Source organism: Peromyscus eremicus, chromosome 7 (genome assembly GCF_949786415.1).
Source record: "Peromyscus eremicus chromosome 7, PerEre_H2_v1, whole genome shotgun sequence".
Lineage (NCBI taxonomy): Eukaryota > Metazoa > Chordata > Mammalia > Rodentia > Cricetidae > Peromyscus > Peromyscus eremicus.
The window spans coordinates 32,722,252-32,731,975 of record NC_081422.1 but is presented as its reverse complement, the minus strand read 5'-3'; the positions used below and the strand labels follow the sequence as shown (position 1 = coordinate 32,731,975).

Here is a 9,724-nt window from a genome sequence, read left to right as displayed (position 1 = left end):
CAAGCTTTTTCTCTGTGTTAAAATCCATTTTGTGGCAGGGTGGTGGTGGCACATGCCTTCAATCTCAGCGCTTGGGAAGCAGAGGCAGGCGGATCTCTGGGAGTTCGAGGCCAGCCTGGTCTACAGAGTGAGTTCCAGGACAACCAGAGCTACACAGAGAAACCCTGTCTTGGGGAAAAAAAAAAAAATCTGTTCTGTCAAAACTGCAACTGTTTTTACAGCTTTCAGAGATGAAGTACGTAGGTCACTTAATGAATTCTGTTTTTATTACTAGTAAATTTTTCTTTATTAATTCAATGAACTTAATTATATAACATCTTTCTGAACTTTCATGTAAAACCTTAAATGTCTAGATTCTGATAATTTTACAGCAATTCCCTTCTGTATCAGGATACTGGTTTGGAAATCCCACCCATCTTATTACTAATATTGTTTTGAGAGAAAAAAAAACTGAACAAGAGGCTCGGTGAACTGGTTTTGTGTCACTACTAAAACAATGTAAGCCTGCTGTCCGCTCTAGGGCCATCTTGCACTTGATTTGTTCATCCTTCAATTGACCTTAGTTATAAAGATTAAACTACTTAAAAATAGAGGGTATGTGTATGGAAACACTCTTGGTTTCATTAAAAAACCACTGAACGCCGACTTTATGCTAACATTTTATTAAAATTGTTTGCAACTAGATCCCAAGCTTTGGGACAATCAAGGACTTTTTCTTTTCTTCCTATCCCCGAAGTTCACAACACTTGTGCGAGTAGCAGAAATGGGAAGCTGTGTTCCAGCACTAATATTCAAGTCTCCTAAAACCCAGGAAGGTCTGCTCAGAGCAACTGGGAAAAGCAAATGTTGACTCGCACCCGCCTGAGCGACGCGAGAACGGGAACGGTCGCAGAAGGGTTTTGTTTTGCGATTTTTGCTTGTTTGTTTGTTTGTTTGTTTTTGTCTTTCTTCCGCTACTTGATGCACTCTAACACCCGGGTAGAACCGGTCTTTTCCAGCCTCAGCTTCTCCCCGCAGCCCGGAGCCACACTCCTCCTCCAAGTCCCCTCCGCTGGGCCGGGACCAACCGTAGCTTCCCAAACCCGGAAGTTACACGTGGCAGTGGTGTTGCGCAACTTCCGGCGGGGCTTCCTTCGGAAACTGACGCGGAAGTGCTGGGGACCGCCGTCTGGTCGTGGCTCCCTTCCATGCCCTCCGCGGCCCGGAGCCCCCGAGCTGGGGCCGGATCATGAGCCTGCTGGGCAGCCTGGCTTCCGAGCCGCGCACCCCGCTGTCCAAGGCCAGGATGAAAAGGCTCCCGAAGAAGAGCCAGAACGAGAAGTACCGGTTGAAGTACCTGCGGCTGCGCAAAGCGGCCAAGGCCACCGTGTTTGTGAGTCTGGGTTCAGCCGCTCTCTCCCTGGGGACAGGTTTCCCCATCTGTTCCTCCCCCAGAGAAACAGTATCAGTCCAGCGTTAATTTCATCACTTTAATAGCCCCCTATCCTTGGATAAGTTACCATTTCTCTAGTCCTGTCTACTCTGTAAACGAGGACTGCAAAGTGCTCCACCAGTAAACTGTAATTGTTAACTTTTTGCCACGTTTCGTTTTCTAGATGAGCTAAGTATTAAGTCTTTTAAGGCAAGAACACCGAAGCCCCGAGAGATGGTTTGCCCTGACTCCGACTTGAATATCTTGATTACAGTTTATTATTTTCATTACACAGCCTATTTCCTAAGCACACCTCAACCCCCACGGCGTTGGCCCCAACCCCAACCCCAACGCCGTGGCTGACACCTTGCTTAAACAGGCATCTGAATCTTTCAGAAATGCCTGGGTTGTGGCTCCCTTTGACGAGGCTTCTCTGAGTATTTCTGCCTTCCCTCTAACTTGGTACTGGAAGTAGACCTCATAAGGAAGCACACTACGGCCTGTTGTGGAGGTGTGTCTCCACTTCCTGCCCTAATTGTAGGGATTTCGGATTTAGTGAATGAACTGCTTTGCCAACCAAGACTTGCTAGGGTCTGATAAACCTAATAGACTATTCTGGCTTAACCAGAGTCACCTCGGTGCTTGGAAATAGATATCCGTTCCAAATGCTCTCACACATGTGAGTCAGGAGTTTAACTCTTCGGTCTACAAAATTTCAGTTGAACATATTAGGCCTTTTAGATGCATAAGGGAAAGTTTTGACATTAAATCTGTCATTCCTAAAACATTAACATTTGTGTGTTGGAGGAAAAAAAAGTACATCAATGCAGCTCCTTATTTACCGTTCCCTTTTGTCATTTCATGTTAGAGTTGCCTACTGCTTAAAATTTGTTAGTTAAGGATTATGGTTCCTTTAAGTGTACGAAAATCTTGTGAAGCAGAGGATGTTTTGAACATCGATTTTGAGGTTCTACCTGGGAAGCACCCAAATAGGCATTTCCTTCAGAATTGGTCTTAAGTTAGACAGTCCTAAGTAAGGAATGATGATACTAAGATTTTACACACAATATTTAATTTCTTTTCTCCTTTTTTTCTCTCTAAGATATTGTCCTATAAATATTTTGGGATAGATTGTCCTTGTCAAGGTCAAGGCTGTTGAGCACAGCTAGTCCTTAGAATTTTGTAGTGTGTAAACTCAGGTCTAGGTGGTATATCCTTTTTCTCTGCCAAAGGCTACACTAATTGAAGTGACCACATACCTTGATTTGCCAAATGTATGTAAATCCTGGTGTACCATATTGTTCTAGTATATGCCTTAAGAGTGCCCGTTCATCGAAAGATGTCCCTTCATTGGATAAGGAATTATGTAATTTACTCTGCCTGCCATGGAACCCAAACTTTACCTACAGATTATTTTAAAGGCATGTCTTTTATTAGTATTATTAATGTGTGTGTGCCGCCAAGCACATGTAGAAGTTAGCAGACAACTGTCAGGAGTCATTTCTCTCCTTCCAGCCTGTGTTCTGGGGATCAAATTCAAGTAATCTTGCTTGCACAGAAGGTGCCTTGCCCTGCTCAGCAATCTCCCAGTCCTGTAAAGATGTGCTAATAGCTTGTGTGCAGAGCAGAATAGCATTTCCCTTTTATCCTGAAGCACAGCAGGGGTTTTGTTTGTTTGAGATACAGATCTTGTTCCCAGAAAATATCTTCATTTTTAAGTTCATTTTATGTGATTACAGTCCATTGTTTTCTTAAAGGAAAATGCTGCTATTTGTGATGAAATTGCTCGTCTTGAGGAAAAATTCCTTAAAGCAAAAGAAGAAAGAAGGTAAGCTAGCTTCATTTTGTTGTTGTTGTTGTTGTTGTTAGTAATGGTGGGAGTAGCATTGGAGATTTTTTTTTTCTCCAGAGGATTCTTGCACATTGCATAACCCCTTGACCACTTGAGACAATACAGAGAATCCAAACCTGTGGTTTTCCCACCCAAGTTTTGTTGGACTCTGATGGCAAGAGAGTTCCTCTTATCTTTCTGACAAAGCCTTCTTGCTACATGTAATAAGTTATTATCGCTTCCCAGTTATGCAAACCAAGGGATAAAAAACATTTTCATTCTACAAATATTCAGTCTGTATTTCCCTATGCAAAGCACAGTGGGTTCCTATGAACACCCTTCAGACACCTGAGGCCTTCCACTCTAAAGGTAGAAGAGCCCTGCTGGTGCAAGAGAAGTGCTAGCTATTATCTGGATTTCTTCAAGTATTGATTGTCCTGTAGGGCTTCAATGTCTCCAGGCTCCAATAAGAACCTTATTGTTTGAGTGTGATAATCTTTGTATATAATTCTGTACTTCCCAGTACTTAAGTAAAATAATGAATTGAGAAAAAAAAACCAGAACTTGACGCCTCTCCTCCCATTCCTCTCCAACCACAGATACTTGCTGAAGAAGCTCCTCCAGCTTCAGGCTCTAACTGAAGGGGAACCACAGGCGCCAGCTCCTTCCCACAGCTCCAGCTTGCCCCTGGCTTATGGTGTGGCCAGCTCGGTGGGAACTCTCCCGGGAGCTGGGCCCAGCACTGGGGCTGAGGAACCATTTGGGAAGAAATCCAAGAAGGAGAAAAAAGAAAGGGGCAAAGAGAACAACAAACTGGAAGGTATTTAAGAAGTCAGTGTATCTGTTGCCTCAGTGGCTCTACCGATGACGAAGACCCAGTAGACACAAGGGGCCACATGTGTTTCATAAAGTGCCCTAATGTCCCTTGAGAAGCACGTGTCTCATGGAAGCTACTTTGGAGAGATTCTGGTTAGATGTGATAGACGGGGACAAGCAGCCTGAGGCCTCTACTCCTCATCTCATGCCTGTGTTCTCTGGACTGCATTCACTGTACTCTTCCCTAGAGGCCAGGAAATGGGCAAGGTGGCCTTTTGAGCACACCGCTAGCTCAGGGATTCCTGTTGTACAGTTGAAGGCCACTGAAAAATGTAAGATGTTTAGTACCGAAATGCTTATGTTAAAGTTGGTGACTGTTAGTAGGCAAGTTAGATCTTGGGCTTTGGGGGACAGGCCCATATGGCTATTTAGTGACTACAGATGGTACCTCAGTTCCAGCGATGGTTCAGCCTAGTGCTTTTCCAACGTTACAATTTTAGGAAAGCAGGATGCATTGGACTTTGACTTTTGATCTTTTCTTAGGATAGTGATATGCAGTGAGACTCTGATATTCGCTAGTGGCATCAGCCACAGCTCCTAGACAGACACACACTGTGGAAACACTTGATACTCCACAGTAGACTCTGTGGCCATGATGTTTGTTAAGTTGGGTATATTATCTCATTAACTTACAGTATTTTCATCTTATGATGGGCTTATGGTGTGAAATGCCGTCATAAAGAGCATCTGTGTAAACCAGGATTGGCTTGCTGCCTTTACCATTCGCTTGTAAATTTCCCCTCCCCTTGGCAATGGCAGGGACCTAAAGTGGGTGACCCCAGATTTGCGTTTCAGTTCTGAAGAAAACATCCAAGAAAAAGAAAATGGAGGGAGGTGCTCGCAAGCTGGTTCGGCCCATTGCCCTGGATCCCTCAGGACGGCCTGTGTTCCCCATCGGACTAGGGGGTCTAACAGTATATAGCCTGGGGGAGGTGAGTGAGACCAGCATATAGACAGGATAATCAGAACCATGGGAGTGGGGTTGAGCCTTCCCTGTTCCCACTGGCAGCAGCCCTTTGCTGATCCATACCAACCCCAGAAAATCTAGTCCCTGTGAAGCTAGGTCAGTTTTGTCTGCTCACGGCCATCCCTTTCTGTTTGTCACTCTTCGCAGCCCCAGAGTGGCTCTAAAGGCTGCCATCGTAAACTGGGCTTCTAAAGCCTTACGTGAGCTCAGCTCCAGATTGGGGAATCTTTTCTAGATCATCACCAACCGGCCTGGCTTCCATGATGAGAGTGCCATCTACCCTGTGGGCTACTGCAGTACTCGGGTGTTCGCCAGCATGAAGTGTCCAGAGCAGAAGTGTCTGTACACCTGTCAGGTCAAGGACGGCGGTGTGCAGCCGCAGGTACTCACTCCAGCGGATGATCGGCCCTTCCTTCAGTTGTTGTCTTTGTTTTGAGAACCTCCTTTCTCCGTGGCTTTTTAACTGTTACTTCTGACACACTATAAGACACTCTGTAGTCACCGTTTGTACTACACCAAGACACAGGAAAACTGGCTAGCTCTGTCACAGCTGTGACAGCTTCTGGGATACAGATTTGTATTTAATTCTTTAGGTGGTATCTTTTCCTTAAACGATAATAATTTTACCACACATACTATTACTGTTTGAGGCTAAAACAAGTGGGCTTAGGTTAAGGGCAAATGCATACAGATTACTTGATACATTGTTGCCTCAGCTAAAATACAAGGACCCTCGGGCAGAAACAGCAGTTTTAGAGTGCCTTGTTTCACTTCCTGATAGAGCTACCAATCCTGAAAACTGAGCTGGAAGCATGGTAAGGACCCCAGTAGTAGAACCCGAGCCTGCCTAACTGTGTGATAAACTGATCACTGTCGGAGCTCTGGCAGGTGGAGCTGGTGTTTGACATCATCTCAGCCACACAGCGTGCTCCACACAAAGTGTGCTAATAGGAAAAGTTACCATTGTGCAGGGTACCACATTTTCAACATCTGTAAATGCAGTGCGTATCCAATCAGGGTCTCAGAAGTTTAATGAAAATCAATCACATGATTCTTAATTTCCTCTGAGAGACAAAATGCTAAAAGAAAAAAATTTCTTAATGTTCTTAGGTCACTAATTAAACAAGATTCTAAGTATGATTGATTTATGATAAAAATTTAGCTTGAGTTTTTTCCCCTAACATCAGGTGACTTTAGTTTGATAATATCCAGTATTGGCAAAGATAAAGAAAAATGTATACACAGTAAAAATTGGTAAAGTATTTGGCCCAGACAATTTCTATGTTTCCCAGAGAAATAGAGGGTAACATAGAACAATGTATCTCATTTCTATAAAGTACTATTTGTATTTGGACTTAGGGCTGTAAGTGGATAAGCAAGATGTAGAGAATCGAAATCACGGGATTTTCTCTGTTTACTTGGGTTTGAATTTTTAACAACATTGTAAGAAGCTTTTGTGCCCATCTCCTGGCATGTTGTGCAGTAGCTTCAGCTCTAGAGACTGGAACTATTTATAGTGGTCCTACAACTCTACTTCTCCCCCCTTGCAAATTGACCTAATTGTTCTATCGTTGTCAGTTTGAAATTGTTCCTGAAGATGACCCCCAGAATACCATCGTCGGCTCTTCTGCAGATGCCTGTTATGAAGAACTGGTCAGGACCATCAGTTCTGCAACGTAAGTTGGCCACCAGCTTGAGGGCACACTAAAAGGGTCACCATTGGTACAGTTGAGACCTTTGCTGTCTCGGTTCCTGGAGATCTCTTGCTTTACAGAAACCTAAGCTGTATCCTTCAGACTCCTTAGCTGCTAACCTCAGAGTGTGTTAGGAAAGCTTAAGTGTGGTGTCTGGTCAGACCACCATTCCATTCTTAAGCCTGTCTTCACCTCCTCCTAAGCTCTCATCAAGTTAAAGCTCTCTCTTTTCTGCTTAGGGGGAAACTGATGCCTAACCTGCTTTCATGTGGTGCTGAGTTCTTTGGGTTTTCTCATCCAATCGTCCACAACCTGATTCAGAGTTGTCCAGAAGCTCAAAACTGTGTCAAGTAAGTGTGAGCAAACCTGTTCCATTGATAGGCACTCGGTTGCTAGCTGACCAGTGTCCTAAACTGGCAGCCGAGTACCAGTTACTTCTTGGTTCATGTATGCATTTCTGTGTCAAAGGTGTGCTGGCTTCTTCACATGCCACAACATTGACCCGCTTACCTATCTAGACAGGGGAGCAGGAAGCCCGTTACCCAGTGTGCTGCATACCAGGCTGATTGCTCTGTATCCAGAATGCTTGATGAGATATGCTTCAGATGTGGTTTATTGGTGGTCATGTTGGGTTTTTTAAGACTATATGTGGACCAGGCATGGTGGTGCACATAAGGCAGGCAGATCTCTTGAGTTCTTGGTCTTCAGATCAAGTTTGGGTGGGGGTGGAGGAGGACGACTTTATATGCACAAGAGGTAACTTTGGGGGTAAAACCTAAGTCTAAACAGAAAATCCAGTTGTTTCCTATACATATTACACATACTCCCTGGACAGTTTTATAATATTTTTAGTGTACGTTCATTTTAATTGTGACCATCCTGTGAGGTGTGGAATTTCCCATTCATGGTTACACAAATGTTTTGGAGTATTTTGAAGTCAAATTAAGGCTGCTCAATTGGTGCCATTTTCTGTGTGGAACACTGTCACCTGTCACCAGAGGCTTGCCTGTTCAAGTTTGGGTTGTTTTTCTTAGCTGATGGTTTTTAGATATATATCAGGCAAGACCTGATGAAAAAAATAACTTGATCCATTTGGTAGGGCAGGTTATTCTGGACTAGCAGCTCTCAAGAATGATTCCCTTTTGTCCACAGTTATCAATGGGTGAAGTTTGATGCCTGCAAACCCAGGAAGGGGCAGCTGGCCCAGGAGCTTCCAGAGAACGATGCAGCTATGAGCCTTGAAGCCTTTGATTCACAGACCTTTGATGATGACCATGAGGATTCCATTCTACCAGGTATCTTTTAACTTTGCCTTTCTGGTTTGAAAACCAACCATCTTTAGATTCCTGTACTCTTATCACACCGGTGTGTAGTAAGTAGCACGCTTCGCTGAGCCAGGCATGGTGAGTGCAGGATAAGGGGGATGTGAAGCCTGCCTGAGGCTCCCATGTTACCCAAAGAACCTGTCCTTAAACTTCAGTGTCTCATTCTGTACCTTAAGTGGAAACTGGCAGGTTTGCTGTACAGAGAATAAAACTTAAGGTGAAGTCAAAGGTCAGTGTTGGCTTTGGCCCGACCTATGTTACCTGGATTATTTCCCATAAATGGAAAGTGGTCAGGGATATTAGGGATGTTAGAGTCATAAGGGTTTGTGGGTATGACAATTCACTACATCTATTCTTTTTTTCCCCATTGTTAAAATACCTGTCTGTTCATTTTACCAACTGAGGACAAAATAGGGTTGACTTTTACAAGTGTAAGGAATTAAGAGGTTGCGTCCAAGCAAAGCAGTCCTTAGATTCCCAGGCAACAATGCAATTAAGGAATTGTTTTTTCCAGGATCGCTGGACCTCCCTGAGCTTCAGCATGAAGCCTTTGTGTCATCTTACCAGCCAGAGTTCCTGACACATGAGCCCTTGGGAGACACTGACCTGCAGCACCTGAAGTCTCCATCACAGTGCAGCCCAATGCAGCCTTCAGATTGAAGAGGGGAGAGCCTGCGTCCCTGTCATCGTCATGAGTTTTTAACGTCAACTAAGACTTACTCGTGTGGAAGAAGGCAGCATTCGAGAAGCAGAGAAGATATTAACACATTTCATCGTGGATGTTCCCATGCTGACAGTGTACCCTGGGATAAACTTCAGTTGCTTTTATTTTTAGTAATAAATATCTCTTGACAGTTCTGCTTATTTTTATCTTCTTGTAGTCAGGATAGGATCATTTTTTTCTTAGCTCTGAAGTGAACTTAATCTTTAAAAACACGTTTAGTCTCTTTGGGCTGCTGTAACAAAATACCATAAACTAGGTAGCTTGTAAACAACAAATTTATTTCTCACAGTTTGGGAACATGGGAAGTCAAAGTTCAAGATCCCTGGTGATATATTGCCCCTGGTGATAGCTTGCCCCTTGGTACTTAGCTAGCTGCTTTGCTATGACTGCATGTGGAAGGGAGTTGCCAGGTCCCTTTTATAGGGGACTAGTTCTATGCAGAGCCTTTTTGACCTAATCTCCTCCCTAAGGCTGTAACTATAACGTCAGGGAGGGATTATTGATTAACAAAGTGAGTTCATGGCCCCTGCTGATGCATGAGGTAAACAGAGATTCTAACAGCTTGATTCACTAAATTCTAATCTTGTTAGGAATATTGGGTCACCAGCCCCTATAACCCAGGCCCCAGCTTTATTTTCTTGTCATCAGTAGAACAAGTTCTCTGCCTATCTCCAAACTGGGAACTCATATATTTGTTCATCTTTTTGGTTGAATTTTGTACATCTTTTGAGGGGATAAAGTCCTCTCTAACTCAATTCCTTACTACAGAATATCTTGTACCCAATGTGAACACAAGTTCAGATATGACATAAGGATTAGTTGACTGTCATTTCATTTTGACCATATTCTACACAATTGGACTTTTTGGACTCTACATATAGCGTTAAAGTCAGGGG

The 9,724-nt window shown here is 43.7% G+C and overlaps 1 protein-coding gene across 1 annotated transcript; it reads left to right on the top strand.

The window, feature by feature from the left end:
- The first annotated feature begins 1,110 nt into the window (after positions 1–1,110).
- On the top strand, positions 1,111–8,961 carry Tbrg1 (transforming growth factor beta regulator 1). Its single transcript, XM_059267647.1, has 9 exons — positions 1,111–1,372; positions 3,169–3,239; positions 3,842–4,062; positions 4,914–5,050; positions 5,321–5,467; positions 6,664–6,761; positions 7,019–7,129; positions 7,932–8,074; positions 8,619–8,961. The coding sequence occupies exons 1-9, from the start codon at positions 1,229–1,231 to the stop codon at positions 8,762–8,764; spliced, it is 1,218 nt and encodes a 405-aa protein (XP_059123630.1). The 5' UTR covers positions 1,111–1,228; the 3' UTR covers positions 8,765–8,961.
- The last annotated feature ends 763 nt before the right edge of the window (positions 8,962–9,724 follow it).

Bases quoted from the DNA above. Each gene is read 5' to 3' on its own strand.
- Tbrg1 (XM_059267647.1), top strand. From the start codon at position 1,229: ATGAGCCTGCTGGGCAGCCTGGCTTCCGAGCCGCGCACCCCGCTGTCC. The intron at 4,063-4,913 runs GTATTTAAGAAG...TTTGCGTTTCAG, and splicing joins AGAGAACAACAAACTGGAAG to TTCTGAAGAAAACATCCAAG. The intron at 8,075-8,618 runs GTATCTTTTAAC...TGTTTTTTCCAG, and splicing joins TGAGGATTCCATTCTACCAG to GATCGCTGGACCTCCCTGAG.